The sequence below is a fragment of the Pan paniscus genome, chromosome 19, assembly GCF_029289425.2.
Source record: "Pan paniscus chromosome 19, NHGRI_mPanPan1-v2.0_pri, whole genome shotgun sequence".
In the NCBI taxonomy this organism is placed as follows: Eukaryota; Metazoa; Chordata; class Mammalia; order Primates; family Hominidae; genus Pan; species Pan paniscus.
Window position 1 is genome coordinate 90,987,502 of NC_073268.2, and position 22,706 is coordinate 91,010,207.

General features: G+C 58.1%; 1 protein-coding gene across 3 annotated transcripts; it reads right to left on the reverse strand.

The window, feature by feature from the left end:
• Positions 1-404: 404 nt before the first annotated feature.
• Positions 405-22,417, reverse strand: HID1 (HID1 domain containing). 3 transcript variants are annotated; one of them, XM_034942856.3, is made up of 19 exons: positions 22,235-22,417; positions 14,110-14,259; positions 13,365-13,535; positions 12,589-12,705; positions 11,856-11,962; positions 11,493-11,609; positions 9,634-9,856; positions 9,489-9,545; positions 8,519-8,659; positions 8,281-8,371; positions 7,935-8,086; positions 7,743-7,821; positions 5,385-5,549; positions 3,733-3,960; positions 3,231-3,337; positions 2,692-2,772; positions 1,955-2,046; positions 1,642-1,730; positions 405-1,300 (listed from the first exon to the last, which is right to left on the reverse strand). In XM_034942856.3, exons 1-19 carry the CDS (start codon positions 22,298-22,300, stop codon positions 1,263-1,265), a joined length of 2,271 nt encoding a protein of 756 aa, XP_034798747.1. In that variant the 5' UTR covers positions 22,301-22,417; the 3' UTR covers positions 405-1,262. The 3 variants fall into 3 exon arrangements, with proteins under 3 accessions (XP_034798747.1, XP_008964138.1, XP_003813365.1); XM_008965890.4 differs by having other exon boundaries at positions 1,572-1,730; positions 12,589-12,702; positions 22,235-22,416; XM_003813317.5 differs by having other exon boundaries at positions 1,572-1,730; positions 22,235-22,416.
• Between the last annotated feature and the right edge of the window lie 289 nt (positions 22,418-22,706).

Here is a 22,706-nt window from a genome sequence, read left to right on the forward strand (position 1 = left end):
AGGGCAGGTGTGGCAGGCCATCCATCTCCCTGAGCCCAGTGCAAACAGTGGGCTCTGCCTGGGACGAGGCCAGAGAGGGCAGCCCTGGCCCTGCAGGTGAGGCTCTGCCCTCCTCCTCACCCACCCCCACCGAAGTGAGTCACTAGCAAGCATAGCCCTCCCAGCGCTGTCTCAGTGGCTGCCTGGGGAGGCCCCATGGCCTCTCCTGTGGGCTCTTTCTCTGGGCAGCAACAGCCCAGGGGCCCAAACCCTAGGTGACAGGGTCTGATCCTGCTTTCCCACCCAAGAAAATAACAAATGCTGGTTCCCAGTCATGCACTGGGGGCCCTCTGGGGTGCAGAGTCCCCAGCTCCCCTAAAGACAAGAGCCACACCTGGCCCCTCGCCTCAACCACAGAGTCAGAATGCGGAGCAGGAGGTTTTATTGTAAAGAGGCCGATTGTACAGAGCAAAGATTGTTCTGACATGGGGGCTGGGGGTGGGACCCAGAGGCCAGAGCTGGGTGAAGGATGAGGGGTGGCATCGCCCCATCCAGGCAGTGGGCAGGGCAGGGAGGACTAAACGGCTGCCTCCCAGTTCCCTTCCCTGCCCCTCATTACTGGGTAAGAGGGAGCCAGGCTATTTCCACGGACCCAGAAGAATATAGCAGGAGACCCTCACCACCCCACACCATGCCCCAAGGATACGGGAGGTGCCCCAGTCTGGCTTTTGCAGTCGGCCAGCTCCCAGCCTCCTCGAGGAGCAGCCTGGCCACACCTTTTTCCCCTGGAGCCTGGAACAGCTGGCTTTGGGTTAGGAGGCTGGAAGCACCCCCTTACCCTGCCCAGGCACCTCAAGGGACAGCCCAGCCCGTGGTTCCCTGGTCAAACCCCTTAGGGCACAGTGACCCAGTGGCTTCTGCCTCTGGGGCTGGGTAGCACAGGAGTGGGTGGGCACTGAGGGGCCAGCACTGAGCCAGGTCTTAAAGGGGGAGTCCGAGTGTTGGGGGCAGTGGTCTCTGGTGGGGGCATAGCCCCCGGAGATGGGGCTCCTGTGAGTCCAGCCGAGGGGTTGAGGGGGATCTGAGCCGGTCCACATTGTCCTGGCCAGAGGGGTCTCTAGGGCCTGACACTCAGGGCCACTCTGCCTGTTCCAGGCCCTGATCGTGGTAATTTAAAGCTCAGAATGGTGGATGGGGGAAGCCTCAGGGACCAGGGCCCTGCCTTCCCCTAGACTGAGCCCCTCGCCGGCTTCATCCTCACACCCGCTGTATCTCAAACAGCTTCACGTCGGTGTCGTACCAGACAGGGGGGTCCACATTCCTGTGGAGGAAATGGGGGGTTACCCAGGTGCTGGGGCACCTTGCAGACAAGGCACCAGGAGGAACTGGGCAGCAGGAATGGCCAAGCCAACCCTTTCCATCCCGATGTCCCACCCTGGGCAGCGGGTGCCACCGTCAACCAGGCAAGGCTGCCTTAGTTGAGTGTCTTGACATGAAGTCCACCATGGGTGGTGGGGCCCAGAGCTGAGGTCCCTGTTGAGCCCTGCTGGGCAGGCTCTCAGGCGGACACCACCCCACCCCCCGGGGCCCACCTCAGATAGATGACGCCCCACATGTAGGTGCGGAACCACATGGCAGTGCCCGAGTTGGCCTGGTACTTGCGGATGAGGATGGGGTGGGGCACGGGCAGCAGCCCCACCAGGGTGCCATGCTGCAGGAACCGCAGGATCTCAGACTCATCCGTCAGGCCCCTGCGGGGAGAGGGGTATCTCCAGCACACTCACGTGGTCCAGGGGAGCACGGGGCTCACCCTGGCCACCCAAGACCCATGTTTCCCATCACACGCCTACCTAAGCCTAGGCTGGCCCCGCCCAGAGCCCACCTGCCCACACCACCGGCCCCGCCCACAACCCCGGGCCCCGCCCACAACCCCGGCCCCGCCCACAACCCCCGGCCCTGCCGGCGCCCGACTCACTTGTCGATGCAGATCTTCTCCACCTGCGGAACCAGCACCTGCAGCAGCCTCATGATGGTCTGCAGCGGCAGCTTCGACTTCCAGGAGAGGACCTGGCGAGGGACGGGGTTCCTGGGGCTGAGAAAGCAGCCCCCGGAGGCTGCGGGGCAAGCCTGACCCTGACCCAGAACCACAGGCTCCCCAAGGCAGAAAGTACCCCTGCTCCTTGCAGCATGAGCCTGGCACCAAGCAGGACCTGGGAACAGTTAATCCTTATTGATGGCAAGCGCCATGGCCCCGCGTTAAGCCAGAGCTGTGCCACGTGCCTCTCGGGAGACTGTCACCTTTAGCCCTCACAACAGCGTGGTCAGGCAGGGACGGTAATTATCCCTGTCCCAGCGCAACTGGCGTGATCTCAGGAGACACAGGGCGTGGGGATGAGATTCAGGGGAGGAAGTCGGAAAGAGTGATTTATTAAGGAAGAGAGCACTGTGGGCACCTGGAGCTTAATCCTGCTGGGGACTCTGGCAACAGTGTAGACAGAGGAAGCAACCGAGCCAGAGAGGCTGAACACGTGGGATGTCACCAGCCGGAAGGACCGACCCAGAGTCAGGCTTCTATGCTAGGGTCCTTTGATTCGGACACCTTGCCATCTTCACTGAGCTTCCCTGGGCCAAGGAGCCCCAACCCAGCTCCCGCCTCAGTACCATCTGCCCAAACCCCAGCCCCCGCTCGCCTGGCACAGGGTCCCTCCTCACCCACTCTGGCGCTGGGCTCCACTGTCCACTGACTGATGAGGTGGACGGTCGCCGCTGCTCCCTCCACGCCTGGCTGGGCTCCTGGCCCCCAGAAAGGAACAGGGGTGAGGGATGGTGGCGGTGGGTGAGGGGTGGAGTGGGGGGCAATGAGCCCTCTCCACTGGCAGCTGGAAATCCCACAAAGGGGAAGGCCCAGCCCAGCAGCCTTTGCCCCAGGCCCTAGGCCCAGCCCAACCTAGTGACAGGTTTAAGGCCAGCAGCTGACAGGGCAGGCCGGGTAAAGGCCAGCTCAGATAAGGCGGAGGGATGAGAAGTCTGAAGGCCAAGGGCTTCACCGGAACCAGTAAACAAGGGAGGGGTCTGTGAAAGGCCCCCACCCCCAAGGGAGTCAGCAGCGCTGACCCTAATGCCCTGGGCACTGGGTAACTGCCCCTCTGCTGCAGGTGACCCCAGAGTGCCCCGGCCCAGCCCCCACTGCAGAGACCAGGGAGGAAGGGAAGGGCCAGCCACGCCAGGCTCCAGGAGTCCCAGTCACCCACCCCCTTGGCTGGGCTGCCATCCTCCAAGCTCTGCTGGGGCTCAGGTTCCAGGGACCGCAAGGTGCCATCCTCTGACACCTGGGACTTCTCGGTCAGCTTGTCAATGCCTGGGCAGGGCACAGGTGGGAGTGAGGACACCCTGCCACAGTGACCCTTCTAGCCCTTCCTCCACCCACTTTATTTTTTATTTTTATTTGTTTTACTCCTGCTTCCCTCTGGAACCTCCACCGGCTCTAGAGGCAGTGTCTGATCACTGTAACGCCCTCTCCTGTGCCCATCCCTCCAGAGTCTACACTTGCCCTGAGGCTCTGCCCCCAACACCAAGCTACATAGGCTAAGCCCATCCAGTACCCTCCCCCCATCCCTGTTGCCCAGCCCCATCCCCTCGGCTTCCATACATAAGCCATGCTCTTTGCCAGAGATGGGGGTGACACCCCGAGACCATGTCCCTCCCCCAGCCACACCAGTATCCACACTCCTGTCCCATCCACTAGCATCAGACCTGGAGTAGCCACCAGACTGGTCTTAAGGGTGCCTGGCTCTGCAGGGGCAGCGGGGCGGGAGCCCTCCATGGAGGTGCCCTCCTGGGAGCCGGTGCGAGACAAGGGCTCGGGTGTCCGCCGGCGCCGCTGCAGGGCCTTGTGAATGGTGGGCGGGTCCGTGGGCAGGTTGGCCAGCTGGTGGAAGATGCTGCGCTTGCGGATGATGGCGTAGACCAGGTTGGAGTTGCCTGTGGGCAGGGAGCATGCCTCACCTCAGGGAGGCCCCCTCCAGCTCCCCCCGTCCAATCTGGGTGGGCTTCCTGGAAGGGGGAGTTTGGAGGACAGGAGGGTGTCTGCCCAAGGGGTTGGAGATGGTACAGGGAGCCCAAGAGAGGGTGCTGGGGCAGGGCTGGCACTGGCTGTGTGTGCCCACTATGGCTATCCCAGAATGTCAGGCCTGAGCACCTCACGACACCCCCGCCCCAGTGCCTTTGAGTTCCCGCCACAACCCACCACTAAACAGCTAACACCTGGCAAAAAGTGCAGGCCCCAGCATGGCAGCATCCACGTCAGGCCAGTTGTTAAATATTCTGACTCTCTTCCCGCCTCCCCTTGAGCAAGGTGGCCAGGAGAAGTCACAGAGGATCCGTCCATCCCCCAACGCTGACTTCTCCTGGCTCTCAGGCCCCAGTCCCCATCTCTGGTCCTGCCTTATGCCATACTCTTCACTTTCAGTTCCACATCCTACCCCAGGGCCTTTGCACGTGCTGTCTCTTGCCCCACCTTACCCCTATTTCTCCCTCAGAGATCACTGCAAATTTGTCCAACTTTGGAAATAGCAATAATAGAAACTGATCATTTTTAAGTTGCCAGGCACTGTGCTAAGTGCCTTCTGGGGGTTATTTTGCCCCATTTTCCCAACACCTTCTGAGACCAGGACCCTTAGAACCATTGTTATGAGCACCTTACAGATGAGGGAACTGAGGCTCAGAGAGGTCAAGTGACGTGCCCCGGTCACAGGGCTAACGAGTGGCAAGGCTTGAAGTGACAGCAGGCAGCCGGATGTCTGTGACACTGGGCAGACGGGCTGCTAAGATACCCTTCAGGGTCTTACTACTCTGTACTTCTCTTTTATCACATTTCAGGCCAGATGTGGTGGCTCATGCCTATTATCCCAGCACTTTGGGAGGCCGAGGCAGGCAGATTGCTTGTCTCTATTAAAAATACAAAAAATTAGCTAGGTATGGTGGGGGGCACCTGTAATCCCAGCTACTTGGGAGGCCGAGGCAGTAGAATTGCATGAACCTGGGAGACGGAGGTTGCAGCGAGCCAAGATCGCACCACTGCACTCCAGCCTGGGCGACAGAGTGAGACGCCGTCAGAAAAAAAAAAAAAAATCAGATGTCCATCATCTGTTTGAAGCCTCCTTCCCTGCCTCCATCCCCAGCTATGAGCTCCACAGGGCAAGAAGCAAAGCTTTGTTCCCCACTGCGTCCCCTGCACCCAGGTACACTGTAGATGCTCAATAAATGTACACTGAATGAATGAACTGGGGGCAGAAGGCAAGCAGGCCAGCACCTCCCAGAGGCCACCTCCTGGGCTGTGCCCTCCTTACATAGGAAGTAGGCCCGCTGGCCACCCTGATCACCAGGGCCTCAGGCTGGTGCCTCACCATCAAACTGGTACTGGATGATGTTGTTGAAGACCTCCAGGAGGAAGAAGACCAGGTGGTGGTTCTGGGCGGCAGAGAAGAGGAACCAGGTGGTGGAGAAGGCCTCCAGCAGGTGCAGCAACTTGTTGGCGGTCACCATGGACAGGCTCTTGAGGTAGGGGGACACTGTAAGGGAGGGGTCAGCTCACTCCTGTGGCCCCCACCCAAGCCATCCCTGCACATCCTGGGCCGGGGTGGAACAACAGGCTCCTGCTCTCAATCCCTCCCTGCCCCCTAGAGAGCCAGGACGACCAAGGCCCTAAGAGGCTGAGTCCACACTGGCCATACTGTGTGCAGAGTCCTGGGAGGCAGTTAGGCCCCACCCTCATCCCTCGACCATGAAGACAGCTGTCCTGCTTATAAAGCCATACACATCCCACCCATGCCAGTCCCCCCCATACCACGAGGGAGGCAGGACACAGACAAGATCATCCCCATTTTACAGACATGGAAACTGAGGCTCAGAGAAGGTTGTAAACTTGGCCCAAGTTCCCCAGTAATGAAATGATCGGGCAGGGATACAAACTCAAGACTTTAAATCTTTCTAGAACGTCAAGCTGCCATGTCACTAGAGGTGTATTTTGGGACCCAACCCTGGGGGCACACCCAGACTGAAGTTCCATGCTGATCTGAACACTTCCTTGTCTTGTGTCATTTTCCCTCACTAGGCTGAGGGCTCCACAGGGCAGGGACCAGGGCTGTCTTGGTCACAAGCGTGTTCTCGGAACCAGCTCAGTTAAGATTTGTGAGATGGAGCCAGAGAGTGAACCAGGAGGGGAAGGGACAGTCCTGACCCCAAAGCTCACAGCCCAGCTAGAGGCCTCTACCACCGCACACTACCCACCCTGCAGTCTAAACCAGACCACAGACAGACCAGCCACCCCTAGCCACGACCATCCTCTCCAAAAGATGTTCACACTGAAGGCATTTTGCCCCAGCCCATGGCCACCTGCCTTGCTAGGTCCTGAACCCCAGGGAGCCTGGCTCCTTCTGCTTCCTCTCCCCAGCAGCTGTGTGCAGTCCTTGCTGGGTGGGGATAGGGGCTGGACAGGGAGGACAAAGGCAGAAAGGGTGGGGCCTCCACATCCCCATACTGTGTGACTCCAAATGTCCAAACCTGCACTGCCCAACACAGTGGACATCAGCCACGTGTGGCCATTTCGTGCTTGAAACACAGCTAGTCCTAACACGTGTGCTGCACATATGAAACACACAAGAGGCCAGACACAGTGGCTCACGCCTATATAATCTCAGCACTTTGGGAGGCTGAGGCAGGAGGATCATTTGAGCTCAGGAGTTCAGGACAAGCCTGGGAAACATAGTGAGATCCCATCACTATAATTAGAAATAAAATGAAATATGGCCGGGTGTGGTGGTTCACACCTGTAACCCCAGCGCTTTGGGAGGCCAAGGCAGGCAGATTGCTTGAGGCCAGGACTTCAAGACCAGCCTGGCCAACATGGCAAAACTCTGTCTCTACTAAAAATACAAAAAAAAAAAAAAAAAATTAGCCAGTTGTGGTGGCACATGCTGTGATCCCAGCTACTTGGGAGGCTGAGGCATGAGGATCACTTGAACCTGGGAGGTTGCAGTGAATGGAGATTGTGCCACTGCACTCCAGCCTGAGCAACAGAGAGTGAGACTCTGTCTTAAAAATAAAAAATAAAATAAAATAAAATAAATAAATAAATAAATAAAGTAAAAATGTTATCGGACTACCAGTGGCTCCCATAAACTGGGCTAACCTCCTTCAGATGTCAAAAAAATTGTTAAATTTTTTTTTTTTTTTTTTAAGGCCAGATGCAGTGGCTCATGCCTGTAATCCCAGCACTTTGGGAGGCTGAGGTGGGCATATCATCTGAGGTCAGGAGTTCGAGACCAGCCTGGACAACATGGCAAAACCCCGTCTCTACTAAAGATACAAAAATTAGCCAGGTGTGGTGGCACACGCCTATAATCCCACCTACTCAGGAGGCTGAGGCATGAGAATTGCTTGAACCCAAGGGGCGGAGGTTGCAGTGAGCTGAGATGGTGCCACTGCACTCCAGCCTGGGCGACAAGACTGAGTGTGAGAAGGGAATATTAAATATCTCATTAGTAATTTTCATATCGGCTACATGTTGAGATGATGATAGATAAAACATATTATTAAATTGTTGTCACCCTTTTTTTTTTTAATGTGGCTACTATGAAGGGTACACAAGCTTGCGTTCTTTCTGTGGGCTGGAGGGGCTTGAAACCTGGAGCAAGTGGCAGGTTGGCCTGTGGCCTGACACCACCTGGTGGTGAGTGCGGGGAGTGCAAGCTCCGGGCCCCTACCGTTGACCACGATGGTGAGCAGGCAGTCGAAGAGGGGCTGCAGCCGCTGGTGCCCGCTGGTGATGATCTTGTGGAACACCTGTGCCAGGAGGGACAGGGGCACCGTGGGGTCCCCGCTGCCTCCAGACTCAGCCAAGAGGACACCGCCCCTGCACCTCCTGGGCCCGGCCGCACCACACCGCACCCCCTCACCACAATGAGCAGGTCGGCGTGGGTCCCTGTGAAGACTGGGATGTCCATGGGCACGCGGATTGAGTAGGGCTTGTTCAGCCGCACCCCGAAGTTCCGCTCCCCGCTCAGAAGCAGCAAGATGAAGACGCCAATGTGCATCAGGCCCACCCGAGCTGCGGCAGGTGGCGTGGGAGGGGTCACTCGGGTGGGAGGGGGAAGGAGGGGCCCAGGCAGTGACCATTTTGGAGGCCCCCCTCCTAGGAGGTCAGAGTGCCAGGCCTGAGCTCCTGGGAGTCAGGGCAGATAGCCAGCCCTCCACCTCGCCGCCAGGAAAGCCCCCAGCATCCCACCCCCACCCTGGTCTTACACTGATCGGCCCGGGCATCGTTGAGGAAGAAGAGGATGGGGACAAGGATGTCTAGGACGTCGCTGCTCTTCAGCACGAAGAAGAGGAATTTCTAGGGGTGCGGGGAGGGGCCAAGTGGGCTGAGTTCAAGGGAGAGGCAGCTCTGCCCCACCCCCCTCAGTCTGACACTGTCCCTGCCCCCGGGCTATTGGGGCAGCTGCTCTCCATCTCCCTGCAGGGCCCCTCGAGGCTGGCCCACCTTGTTGAAGTCGCAGAGCTTCCAGAAGAGAACTAGCAGCTCCTGGTGGAACTGGATCTTCTTGGTGGAGTTAGGCAGGTAGGTCTGGAGCAGGGGGTTGGACAGCAGCCGGGCTATACCCTTGAGGATGAACTGGAAGTCCTGGGGGCGAGGGCAGAGCAGGGGGCCTGTCCAGCCCAATCCCTGCAGCTCCAGTTTCCCAGCCCAGGCCCCCAACAAATGCCCCACTCCATCCCCCAGAGCCAGATCCCACCTCCAGAGCCAGAGGGCCCAGATGCTATCACCCATAGCTGTCCTGGGGCGATGCCTCAGGAAGCGGAGTCCCTCATAGCTGTGGACAGGCCTGGCCCCTCCACTAGACTGCAGACTCTCTGTCCTTGGGCTGTGCGCCCCTTGAGCAAGGCTGCTGCTCTCAGTGAACTCCCACACATGCACACCCTCAACCTTGTCCCTGCCCACCTTGGACTCATGGTTGGCAGGTTCCATCCTTCTACCCCTCCCCAAAATACTCCCCCATCACCCCATCACAACTCAAGGAGCATTCCACTGTTCTGTCATTTACTGAGGCCTGCCACTAGCTGGGGTGAGAAGGCAGCTAGGGTCCTGTGTTTTAGCTGCAGAAGTTAGAACTCTGGGAGTTCAAGCACCTTCCCACCAAGATCACAAGACACATGAACTGGGACTGCTTGGCCTGAAGCCCTTGTCCACTGTCATTCCCCTTTTGTCCCCACCACCTCTGAAATGACATCAGCCACCTCCTCCTAGAAGCCTTCCCAGTTACCTCTACCCAGGTGAGGCCATCAGCCCTTCCTGCATCTTGAAACCCTCACAGTCCTGCCACTATTTCACCTAGGGTGGCCCCAGCCCACAGAGAGCATGGTTCCTTCATGGAGGGGTCAGGATCCCCCATATCCCTGTCTCACTTGCATCCCCCCGCACCCTGCAAAGCCACTGTGGGGACTGGACTTGCCTCCTCACGATGGATGCGGGACAGGTAGTTCACAAACAGGTTCTCAGGGCCTGGAGGCTGCCAAGAGGAGAAGCCCCTGGTGAGCAGGCGTCCTCCCCACAACCCGTGGCCCCGGCAGCTGTCCCTTCCATGCTCCCATCCTTACATCGGCATCATCCATGGCTGTGCCAGTGGTGGTGCCGTCCACAGTGGGGCTGGCACTGCTGGCGCTGTCGTGGTCCAAAGTGACAATGAGCACCTGGGCAGCCTCCTCCACCAGGGGTTCCCGGTAGTCAGAGAAGAGCAGGTGGTTGTAGGGGATCCCGTAGCCCACAGGGTCATAGGCACAGACGGTGTTGAGGAGGGAGGTGAAGAGGGGCAGGGCATGTCTGCAGCAGGAGAGGGACAAGGCTGCAGAGGCTGCACTGGGGCCCAGCCCCCTGGCCACACCTCTCTGGCCACGTGGGAAGGTCAGCCTCATTCAACAAGCATTTTAGCACCATGCCAGGGAGTGGCTTGGAAAGAGTGGGTGTGGGAAGCCCAGAGCCATGATTAGGACACATTCATACCCCTTAGGGTCTTAAGGGGCAGATACCCTCCCTTGGGTCCTCAGAGATGGGAATGGAGGCCCGTGGAGAAGGTGGGCTTCCCCTCAGGGAGCAGAGCCCACGCTCAGCCAGCCAGCTCCCAAGCCACAGAATGACTCCACTCAGACTCAAGAGATGTCAGGGTTCAAGCTGCTCATCTTACAGATGAGGAAGCTGAGACCCAGAGAGGTTAAGTGAGGGACAAAGGGTGGCAGTTTGCCTGATAAGGCTGGTGAGAAAGAAAACTCTGGCCAGCCTTGGACTGTAGCTGGTGGAGGGGGTCGCCTGGCTCCCTTCTCTTCTGGAGTAGGGTGGAAGGTTGAACAGAAGGCTAGGAAACCTGAAGAATAAGGTGTGTCATGTAGGGACCAGAGTCTGGAAGGTGGAGGTCGACCGCCACCTGCCGGGCACAGACCCTATGCAGCCAACACAGCTCCCAGTGGGAGCTACCTGCTCAAATACTGAACCCTGCCACGTGGCACGTGTGACACCCTCCCCCCACCCCGTGCTCACGTGTCCCCCACAGTCCATGAGTGCCCCATGTGGGCTGGGCCTCCCTGCCCTTCGGGGTATTTGTCACACACTCCCCGACCCGGTCTCCAAGCTGCAGAGTCCCACACAGCAGCCTCAAGCCACAAGGAGCTGTTGAGCCCTTGGAATGTGGCTGATCAGAACCAAGACCTGCTATAAGTGCAAAATACACACTGGATTTTGAAAACTTAGTATGAAAAGGGGGATGTCAAACAGCTCAGTAATGTTGTATACTGATTCCATGTTAAATGCTAAAGTTTGGGGTATATTGGGTTATATGAAATATATTATTAATTAATTGTATTTATTTTTTTTTTTTTTGAAACGGAGTCTCACTCTGTCACCCAGGCTGGAGCGCAGTGGTGCGATCTCGGCTCACTGCAACCTCCGCCTCCCGGGTTCAAGCAATTCTCGTGCCTCAGCCTCCCGAGTAGCTGGGATTACAGGCACCCGCCACCAAGCCTGGCTAATTTTTGTATTTTTAGTAGAGATAGGGTTTCACCACGTTGGCCAGTCTGGTCTCAAACTCCTGACCTCAGGTAATCTGCCCACGTTGGCCTCCCAAAGTGCTGGGATTACAGGTGTGAGCCACCGCGCCTGGCCCAATTTTACTTTTTAACTTTTTTAATTTTAAAACTGCACTCGTGGTTTGCATCCTATTTCTACTGGACAGGCGGCTCTTGATGGAGGACCCAGGGACGGATTACTGAGGGGCCCCCAGATTCTGTCCTGTGGAGGACTCCAAGGAGAGACGGGGCTAGTGTGAGGTGTGGCTGGTAAGTTAAAGTTCATCACCACCAGGGGGCAGCACCTCCCCTCAAACGAGACCCAGAGCTGGCGAATGGACGCAGCTCTGGATTGCCTGGAATAAGAGGGAAGAGAGCGCAGAAAGGCCAAGGGCCCTCACCTGTTCTCCGTGGAACAAAAGAACTGAACCCATGGGTTGGTGCTGCCACTTTCCGGAGCTGGGGGCAGGTACATGGCCTCGGAGAAGCATGTCAGCAGCAGTTTCAGCAGCTCCATCCTTGTAGGAGGAAGGGGGAGGGCACCTTAGGATCCCAGTCCCCTCTTGGAGGTGCTGCCCACCCAGCCCAGCGCCCCAGCCCAGGTCCGTGGAAGGAAGTTACTCCCGTTGACCCCTGTAAGGTCAAGGTCGGGTCACAGGTGAGGACGGTCTTCTGGGAAGACCCCATGGGCTCTTTCTGAGCTGTGCAGGGGCCCGGCCCGGGGTCCAGCTGCATTGAGGGCTCCGGGCCTGGGCGAAGCTCACCGGTTCATATCGTGGATGTAGTTAGGCTGGGGGGAGTGAGCGAAGCCCACACCAGCCTCCCAGATGTATTCACAGCTGTCCAGGGAGTGAACGTCCTCCGCCGAGTCCTGGGGACAGGCCAGGAAGAAGCCAGGTTAGGGGGTCGAGAGGTGAACAGCAGCCTGGGTCAGAACCTGGCCACCTCGAGCCTCACACAGTCCCATGGGGCAGAGACCGCCAGTTCTCCTAAAGACAGGTCCTCAAAATGGCCTGGCCCTCATGCACAAGAGCAGGAGTGAATATTCTTAGGCCTCTTGAAAGCTCATTTTTCTTCCATCTCAGACTGGTTCTTTCACTTGCTCAGTCCAGTTTGGGACAGGGAGAGAGGGAGGGAGGGGCAGGGGATTGGGTGCCCCGGGTTTGGGGGTGGGCAGAGAAGACTCAAGGTGAAGTCCATGCCACCACAGGAAGCAAGAGGGCCAGCCCTCCTGTGTCTGAGCCCCGCACCCCTGGGCAGGCAAAGACAATGGGTGTCTGTGCCCAGCCATCTGAACGCAGCGGGCAGGGCCAGCCCCAGCTGGCTTCCCTCAGCTGTACCAGCTGCCACCCAGGCCTACACGTGCCAGGCAGCTCAGCTCTCCTGGAGCCCCCCTGGCCCCCAGTGGAATCTGCCCAAGGGAACTTCAATTGGCCCGGCCCCAACCCAGGACCAGAGCCTACTCCGCCTGGGGGTGGGGGGCTGGGGGACACTCACCACAGTGTTCCTCCGGTGGCTCTGAACCGTGAAGTCCGGGCAGAAGAGCAGGTCAGCAATGGCCAGGAGCAGGGACTCGGCCAGGGGCCTGGCATGCTCATCATCCTCTTCTCCCTGCTGGGGACACAGCACCCACAGGCTGCCTCAGTGATAGCTGGCCAGGAAGAGGTGGCCCAGGGCTTGGGGGGTGGTGGAGGACAGGGGCTGAGCCCAGGCGGGCACCCATGGGCAGAGGAATGAAGGGACAGGAAGTGGACTCCTGGTTGCCCCAAACCTCCCAAGGCAGAAGTGGGGCACAGCAGGGAGCCGGGCCGGGAACAGCGAGGGAACCTCCCCTACTGACTGGAGGGGGCCAGGCGGTGACCCCAACATCAAGAGTCTCAGCCCTGCTAGGAATCGCTGTGTTGCATCCCTCAGCACCTCACCTGGACATAAACCCAGGGCAGGTGGTGTGGGGGAGAGAGGACAGTGTGGTCCCTCTCCGGCCCTCAGAGGGCCCAGCTCCTCTGCCTCCACCTCTGCCCAGTGACCCCTGGCTCTCAGCTTCTCTCCATACCCTACTTCCTCCGGACTGTGGGCACAGAAACCCCCATGGGAGGGGAACTGAGGGCCCAAGGAGGTGGCATTGAACACCATCCCTCAGCAGCACCCACTGGCCCCACCCCTGTACTTCCCAAATCCCAGAAGAGGCTTGGAGGAGCATGGCCGGCCCTAAAGGGCGCTCTCCCTGTGACGCCAACTCTGCCTCCCACCCAGCCCTGGCCAGGCCCACAGACCCCTCCTCGCCCTGCCCCGGGCACTGTGGACCAGAAGAAGCCCCTCCAGTCGGGGTCCTCAAAGATGTAGGGCAGCACGCGGGTGAGCAGCCGGCTGCAGTTCAGGACGATCTGCTTCTCCTTCTCCGAGTGGCAGCCACTCTCAGCTCCCTGCACCAGCTTCTCAACGGCCTGTGGGGGCAGGCAGGAGCAGAGGGCAGGCTGGAAGGTGGGGAGAGGACCCTGGCACTTGGGGTCAGGGTGGGCACCCAGGCTGCAGAGGAGGGTCAGGGTGGGCACCCAGGCTACAGAGGAGAGACAGTGGGGCCACAGGCAGAGGAGCCACCTGGAGTTGGGGTCGGCCAGCCTGGGGGGACTGGGACACAGGCCAGAGCAGCTTGGAGCATCAGGACAGCCAGGGCCCAGCTAGCCACTGGATGGCTGAGGCCTTGCTAAGTGAGTCTCCCAGCCTCAGTTTCCCTATCTGTAAACCGGCGACCCTGGCAGTACCCACCCCACAGAGGGAGCTAAATGAACTGATCTGTGGAAGGTGCTCAGTCAGATGTGGCCTGGAGGACTCCCCCATAAATGACGGCTGCCGTGGTCCCTCCGCCCAGCAAGGAGAACCACAGAGAGAAGTGGAAGAGCTGAGTGAGGCCACAGGGCTGCCTGCCCCTGTGGGGCGGGAGGCCCTGGATGCGCCTGCCTTCTCCTGCTGTGGGCTGGGAGGGTGGAAGAGTAGCAGGAGGGACTGGGCAGCCCTCACCTTGTAGCACAGGGTGGCCAAGTTGGAGGGTGACTCTTCCCGCACGGCCCGGATCTCTGCTGCCGGCACCAGTGCAAACACATCCTGCACCGAGGTGGCTGTGTCTGCCCAGAACTGGTCCCAAAAGGCATCATCGGTGGCTTCCACGGGCTGTGGGGGGACCAAGGGTCCAGAGTTACACAACTCCTGGCCAGAGGGCCTGCAGTTTGCCCAACTTGTGGCCAGGAGAGACCCTGAGAGGGAAGCCAGAGTCCCCCTACCTGCTGGGGTCCCAGAGCCGTCCCACATGGGTGGGGGACATCCTTCAGCCACCACAACCCCTGGACAGCACAGTCAGGCTGGAGACACCAGGCATGCATGGTCAGGGGTCAGCTAGGCACAGAGTCAGCCAAAGCCCAACGCCACCCCTGAGGAGGTGTGTGACCCTGGTTAAGTCACCATCCTCCCCTGGCAAAGCAGGCTGACCTCCCCACCTGGGCACAGCCCCAGGCCACACCATTAGGTGAAATGCCCAGGGATCCAGGTCAAGACCATGCCCTCTCTCCATGGGAAGAAGACAAAGGTGACTTGTACTCCGTTTCCAGTCACCCAGGATGCCCGCCACAGGCCTCCGGCTCTGCCCTCTCACAGCATACCCAAAACAGCTGCCACATCTGGTGAATTCACCTCTGTGGCTCTCTGACCCCAACACGCCCCTCTCAGCGCCCACCTCCAGCGCTGCAGCTCAGGCTGCCCTCGCCAGGGCTGCCAACTTCAAATCCACCTCTTTCAACCCTGCCTCTATGCTGCTGCCAAGGCGTGCGCCGAGGTGGCATCCTGCATGCACCACGGCACCGCTGCCACAGGCACTGCTTCCTCACCCAGAGCCCTTCAGGGGCTCCCCACTGCCTGCTGGGACAAGTCCAAACCTCAGCCCAGCACTCAGCCAAGATCTCACAGAAACATGCCTTACACACGTGCACACAGACACACATGCGTACACACGTGTATGTCATACACACACACCTGCATTTACTACTCCAGGACTCCACCCTGCCATCTCTTCTCTTGACCTTCACCCAAGCTGTTCTCTCTTCCCCTCTTCCCCTTTTCCCCACAACAATGCATTCCAAAATCCATTCCCACGGAGGCAACAGGCCTTAAAAACACACATGCCCAGCCAGGCACAGTGGCTCATGCCTGTAATCCCAGCACTTTGGGAGGCTGAGGTGGGTGGATCACCTGATCAGGAGTTCGAGACCAGCCTGGCCAACATGGTGAAACTCTGTCTCTACTAAAAATACAAAAATTAGCCAGGCGTGGTGGCAGGCGCCTGTAATCCCAGCTACTCAGGAAGCTGAGGCTGGAGAATCACTTGAACCCAGGAGGCAGAGGTTGCAGTGAGCCAAGATCATGCCACTGCACTCCAGCCTGGGCAACAAGAGCAAGACCCCATCTCAAAAAAAAAAAAAAAAGTACACAAGATATAAAACTTCGTCTAGGATGCTCACAATTCATGTTAAATTATACATGAATAAAAGACTAGAAGAGGCTGGGTGAGGTGGCTCACGCCTGTAATCCCAACACTTTGGGAGACTGAGGCGGGTGAATCACAAGGTCAGGAGTTCAAGACCAGCCTGGCCAAGATGGTGAAACCCCGTCTCTACTAAAAACACTAAAATTAGCTGGGCATGGTGACGGGTGCCTGTAATCCCAGCTACTCAGGAGGCTGAGGCAGAGAATTGCTTGAACCCAGGAGGCAGAGGTCGCAGTGAGCCGAGATCGCGCCACTGCATTCCAGCCTGGGTGACAGAGCAAGACTCTGTCTCAAAAAAAAAAAAAAAAAAAAAAAAAGACTAGAAGAAAATGAACCAGAATGTTAGTAGCAACTCTCTCTCTGGGTGGTTTTATATTTTTCTTTATGTTTTTCTGTAAGAGCACATGTTACTATTTTTTTCCTTTTGAATGTTCATCTGTTAAGGGACCAGAGTGTCCAAGGCACGCGCACCTCCTCGGGCCCATCCCTTTACGGCTCCTTCTGAGTGTCACTTCCTGCAAGACACCTTCCTGCTTTCTCCAACACAGCTTTTTTCCTTCTCTGAAATCCTACGGCCAATAAAACCTGAGGTCCCTGCTACCACCACAAGCCTGCACTTCATACATGTTACTCTTATCATCTGAAAAAAATATATATCTTATTTAAAAATAATTCTGGGGCCGGGCGTGGTGGCTCATGTCTGTAATCCCAGCACTTTGGGAGGCCAAGGTGGGAGAACTGCTTGAGCTCAGGAGTTCAAGACCAGCCTGGGCAACATGGCTTTTGTAGAGACCCTATCTCTACAAAAAATAAAAACAAATTCACCAGGTGGGCCTGCCCAACCTCTAAGGAGGCTAAGGTGGGAGGATCCCATAAGCCCAGAAGGTCAAGGCTGCAGTGAGCTGTGATGGCACCACTGCACTCAAGCCTGGGCAACAGAGCAAGACTCTGTCTCAAAAAAGTAATAATGGCCAGGTGAGGTGGCTCACACCTGTAATCCCAGCAGTTAGGGAGGCCAAGGCAGATGGATCACAAGGTCAGGGGTTCGAGACCACCCTGGCCAATGTGGTGAAACCCCGTCTCTACTAAAAATACAAAAATTAGCTGGGTGTGGTGGTGCATGCCTGTAGTCCCAGCTACTCAGGAGGCTGAGGCAGAAGAATCGCTTGAACTCGGGAGGTGAAGGTTGCAGTGAGCCAAGATCATGCCACTGCACTCCAGCCTGGGTGACAGAGCGAGACTCCATTTCAAAAATAATAATAATAATAATAGGCCAGGCGCGGTGGCTCACGCCTGTAATTCCAGCACTTTGAGAGGCTGAGGTGGGTGGATCACGAGGTCAGGAGTTTGAGACCAGCCTGGCCAATATGGTGAAACCCCTCTTTACTAAAAATACAAAAATTAGCCGGGCATGGTGGCACATGCCTGTAATCCCAGCTACTGGGGGAGGCTGAGGCAGGAGAATCACTTGAACCCAGGAGGCGGAGGTTGCAGTGAGCCAAGATTGCACCACTGCACTCCAGCCTGGGCGACAGAGTGAGACTCCGTCTCAAAAAAATAAAAAATATAATAATAATAATGGCTGAGCACAGTGGCTCACACCTGTAATCCCAACACTTTGGGAGGCTGAGGCAGATGGATTGCTTGAGCCCAGGAGTTTGAGACCAGCCTGAACAACATGGCGAAATACCATCTCTACAAAAAAAATCAAAAAATTAGCTGGGCATGGTGGCACACACCTGTCATCTCAGCTACTTGGGAAGCTGAGGTGGGAGGACTGCCTAAGCCCAGGGAGGTTGAAGCTGCAGTGAACCAGGATCGTACCATGGCACTTCAGCCTCGGTGACAGAGTGGTTCACACCTGTAATCCCAGAGCTCTGGGAGGCTGAAGCAGGAGGATCACTTGAGCCCAGAAGTTGGAGACCAGCCTGGGTAACATAGTGAGACTATCTCTACAAAAAAAAAAGAAAAAATTAGCCACCTGTAGTGGCACGCACCTGTAGTCCCAGCTACTCAGGAGGCTGAGGCAGGAAGATCACTTGAGCCCAGGAGTTCAAGGCTGCAGTGAGCTGTGATTGTGCCACTGTACTCCAGCATGCATGACTGAGTGAGACCCTGTCTCTAAATATTTAATAATAATAATTCTGGTCTCTGAAGCTACTTCTTCTAAGAAGCCTCCCAGAGCCCCAGGCTTGCTTGCTCCCACCTGGGAACCTCCAGCCCCACCCCACCCCCACCCTGCGTTGTTCCTGCCTCCACAGTCTGGGTGCACGTGCCTTGAAGCCCCATCAGTCCCTGACCTTGCCAGTAAAGCATATGGCAGATATTCAGCCAATATTTGTTCCACTGAAGCTGCGCTCAGTCCTGGGGACCCCTTCAGCCTGGCCACAGAGCAGGGCTGAGCACCCGTGGAACTCTCCAAACTCAGAGTTGGGGTCGCATGCCTCACCAAGGTCCAGGCATACCCCAGCCCACTCCCAGAGCAAACACCCCCACCCCACCCGAGGGAGCTGCAGGGTAACATGTGGCCATGACTCTCAGTCCCAGAACTGGTAGAGCGAGTTCTTCACTGGGGGAGAGGAACAAAGGCTAAAGGAGGGCCCTGGGGCTGGGGTTTGCTGGCCCTTGGGCCCTCAGCCAGGACAGCCCTCTGGCACTCCCTGGAGCGCAGGGACATGGCACCCCAGTCTGGGTGGCCTGGAGCCAGGATGGGGTAAGGAAGGACATCCCAGGAAACCCACAGAGCCATCTGGGAGTGCCTCTGGGAAGCCGCCATCCCTGACACTTTTCCCACCTCCCAGGTAGCTACTACCCCCTTCAAAGGGCAGAAACTAAGCACAAGCGGGCATGACCTCTGACCTAGTTCATCAGGCAGTGTCACCGGGGGACTAAATCCAAAATGAAGAAAGAGACTTACTAGCCCATTCTGGAAGCAGAGGAGAGATCCCAGCCTTGAACTTTAGGAACAGGACTTTGCCTCCCTGTTTCCTCAGCTTGGGCCTCCTCTCCTGGTCCCACTGTGGCTTGGACATTCGGATTTGGTGACCACCTGCCCAGGCCAAGCTGATGCTACAGGCATTAGTCAGGGTCACTGAGGCCCCTTAGGCTTCTAATGGGAGAAACGTGGCTCAGCGCCTGCCTCCATGACCCCAGTTGGCCTCCACCCAGCCCAAGGAAGCTTCTAATATCTGATCTTTTTTTTTTTTCTTTTTTGAGACCGAGTCTTGCTCTGTGGCCCAGGCTGGAGTGCAGTGGTGCAATCTTGGCTTACTGCAAGCTGTGCCTCCCGGGTTCACGCCATTCTCCTGCCTCAGCCTCCGGGATTACAGGCGCCTGCCACGACGCCCGGCTAATTTTTTTGTATTTTTTAGTAGAGATGGGGTTTCACCATGTTAGCCGGGATGGTCTCGATCTCCTGACCTCGTGATCCACCCGCCTCAGCCTCCCAAAGTGCTGGGATTACAGGCGTGAGCCACCGCACCTAGCCAATATCTGATCTTTGAAGGAAGTGTTTTTGCTGGAGGTAGGCAGGCTGCTGCTGCTAGGGCCACAGAAACTGAGCTACCCTGGTAAAAATCCAGGTATTCTTCTCCCCTTATTCTTTTTCTTTTGTTTGTTTTTGAGTCAGGGTCTTGCTCCGTTGCCCAGACTGGAGTGCAGTGGCACAATCATAGCTCACCGTAACCTTGAACTCCTGGGCTCAAGTGATCTTCCTGCCTCAGCCTCCTGAGTGGCTGGGACTACAGGCGCACCCCACCCAGCCCAGCTAATTTTTTTTATTTTTTAGAGATAGGGTCTTGCTGTGTTGCCCAGGCTGGTCTCAAACTCCTGGGCTCAAGCGATCCTCCTGCCTCCACCTCCCAAAGTGCTGGGATTACAGCCATGAGCCACCACGCCTGGCCAAAATCAGATTTTTCTTTTTTCTTTTTTTTTTTTTTTTTTTTTTTTTTTTTGAGGCAGAGTTTCACTCTTGTTGCCCAAGCTAGAAGCATGATCTCAGCTCACCGCAACCTCTGCATCCTGGGGTCAAGCGATTCTCCTGCCTCAGCCTCCCGAGTAGCTGGGAATACAGGCATGTGCCACCACGCCTGGCTAATTTTTGTATTTTTAGTAGAGACGAGGTTTCTCCATGTCGGTCAGGCTGGTCTCAAACTCCCGACCTCAGGTGATCCTCCCACCTCGGCCTCCCAAAGTGCTGGGATTACAGGCATGAGCCACCACACCCGGCCCAAAATCAGATATTCTTAACCCAGCTTTTCCAGGCCCCTGCTCAGACTAGACCCCCACTCAGACCTGGGGGAGCAGTTGTATCTTTTGACTCTCAGGGTGTGCAGGGGGAAGGTCCCCTAGTCCTCAAGCCTGCTAAGCCTGCTCTAGAGGACTGTGTCACCATGCATTCCCATGCACATACATGTATACACATGTAAATATGCACCCGCCAGGTTCATCTGGCCTGCAGCAGAGAATTCCAAACAGGCGGGATCTGGGAGAGGGTTCCAGGTCTGGGACTGTCTCCTTCCAGAGCCCCACCTACTATGAGGAAGCACCAGGAAACACAGCCAAAGCGGCTGGCTCTCAGGACCAGGGTCAGGCCTGACCCAGGACTGGACCATGGGGCAGGAAGAAAACAGGATGCAGGGCAGGAAGGCGAGGAAGGTGGAGCAGCAGGGATACAGGCCCAGGCCACAGGAAAAGGGGCTAGTTCTGCCTGTCTACTGCCCAAGCCACACCCTGTAAGAGCCTGGAACCACATATCATCCTATGGACAACTGGCCTGAATCTCCTTGGGGACTCCAAGTGGTAAGATCAGTGATGATCATCTGAGTTCTGATCCTCACACCCAAGCTACCCAAGTCAGGTCACTTACGCAGAGTCCAAGGCTTCAGCCGCTGAAGTCCTCTCCCCCCGGGCAGCCCAGGCCCCCGTCCGCCTATAGGACCCAGTGCTCTCCAGAAGGCTGGTCTGATCTCCAGCCTATCCAGGTTCTATTCCAAGCCTACTCAGTGTCCTCAGCTGGGAAACAGAACAGCACCATCTCAAGTGGCCCATCATAGGGCTGTAGCCAGGGAAAGACAGAGGGACACAGTATTTTGGGGAAAAGGCCTGAGCAGGTAGGAATCTAGGCCACTCCAGAGCCTTTGGTACTCTGCTGAGCTGGCCCCACTGGCCTGGCAAAGGACCCCAGCTGCCGAGCCCACAGTGCAATCCTCCAACAAGGTGTTTCTTCCCCAGGCAGGTAAACATGGGAGCCTCCCTTCCTCCCTGCCTCCCCACTCCTCTCCCTGCAGCCCTACACTGAGGGGCTAGCCCACTTGCCACCTTCCCTGCCACCCACAGAACGAAAACCCCATCCTAAAAAGCCAAGCTCCAGAACGACCCAGGAGCCGTGGGGAATGGAGAGAAGTGCGGTCTGGTTTCTATCAAGAGCCTTTCAGCCGGGGTTGGACTCTCCAGAGGCCCTGGGCATTTGCCGCAAATTTGACCCTTCCAGGGTGGGGAAAGGGGTGAGGGAGCAAGGTCTGGCCCCTGGAACTGTGACCAGCTGGCTGTGGGAGATGGCTTCCTCCATCCCACTCTAACCTCCAGCAGCAAGAGAGAGCCCTGGAGAGCAGGAGGTGGGGGGCCAGGAAAGAGGAAGATCCCAGATGGCAGCAGGTCCTGTGTCCCCTGAAAATGGGGGACCTGGGGAGTCAGGGCCGAGCATCTCTGTGGCCACGGTGGCCTGATTCAAAAAGCCAGGAGAGAAGGGGTGGGCAGAGAAGCAGTCTTGCTGGGGCCAGGTGGTATAAGGAGGTGGCTATTGGGCCACTTGTGGACTCACAGGAGAGTTATGAGCATGGACTAGACTGGAGGGTCCTTAGGCCCCTCACCAGCTGACTGAGGGCCATCCTGCCGGTCCCCATCCCTGAGCCAGAGAACAGAGCACACAGGCTAACAGCCTTTCCCTCGCAGGGCCTCGGGGAAGGCCCCTGGAGAGGTCCCCAGCTGGGAGCTGTGCTCAGTAGGCCTGGGGACAGGGCCGCTCACCAGGCTGCCTCGCTGCCCGCCACTCTTTGCGTGTTCCCAGGAAGACCTGGGCCTTCCCTGCCCACGGGCATCGACCAGGGCCCAGCGAGGCCGCTGCCGCGCACACCAGCTGTTTCTCCGACCCGGGCGGACGCCAGCCAGGCTTTGTTTGCATTGAGTCAACAGGGACTGTGCGTCCAGGACCCGCGGGCAATGAGGGGCAGGGAGGGGAGCGGACGGTGGATGGGTGGGTGGGGGCGGCGGGAGGCTGGAGATGCGAAGCTGGGGACGCCGCGGGGCGGGACAGGGGGCGGACAGCTGTGTCGCCGGCTCGGGGAGTAGGCACACGTCAGCCTAAGGTGGCAGCAGCGGCTTCGGGGAGAGGGGTGTTCCCAGGAGAGGAGGCTGAGGGTGGGGGACTAGGGCCAGGGGATGGAGCTTCCAGGTACAGGCCGCGGGGTCCCGTTCCGGCGCTGGCCTTGGCGTTACGCTCGGGGCCCGCCCGTCCCCCCATCTCCCGGCGAGCCAAGTTCGCGTACCCCCGGCCCTGCCCAGCCCCCAGCCCGGCAGGTGGATGGGGACGCCGGGGCCCCCGTGGCGCACCTGCGTCTTGGTGGTGAGCTGGATCACCGCCTTCCGGAAGTTCAGCTTGGAGTCGGTCGACCCCATGTCTCTGGAGCCCGCTCCGGCCCGGCCCCCGCCCAGACTCCAGCCCGGCTCCGGCTTCAGCTCCGGCTCCAGCTCCGCGGCCCCCGCGGCTCTCGCAGGAGACAAGCGGCGCGCCCCGCCCCCGGCCCTCGTCGGCCCCGCCCCGACAGGCCCCGCCCCCGCGTGGCTCCGCCTCCTGCACCTGCCGCGCCCGCCGCCGAAGACCCGCGGAGTCCGCGGTTCCAACCCAGCGCCGCCGCACGCCGGGTGCCTTCTCAGGTCCCACCCGGAGCCTCGACGCTCTTCCTTCTGCGTCGGAGCATTGTACCCGCCTCCGCTGCTACCACGCAGTCCCCAGGGCCCAAAACCCTCCTCGCAGCTCGTCCCCCGCCCCGGTCCTCACCCTTCATCCCCGCTCCGGCCCCTG

Bases quoted from the DNA above. Each gene is read 5' to 3' on its own strand.
- HID1 (XM_003813317.5), bottom strand. From the start codon at position 22,300: ATGGGGTCGACCGACTCCAAGCTGAACTTCCGGAAGGCGGTGATCCAG. The intron at 9,857-11,492 runs GTGAGGGCCCTT...CTCCTGCTGCAG, and splicing joins TTTTGTTCCACGGAGAACAG to ACATGCCCTGCCCCTCTTCA. The intron at 7,822-7,934 runs GTGAGGGGGTGC...CTCCTGGCACAG, and splicing joins ACGCCGACCTGCTCATTGTG to GTGTTCCACAAGATCATCAC.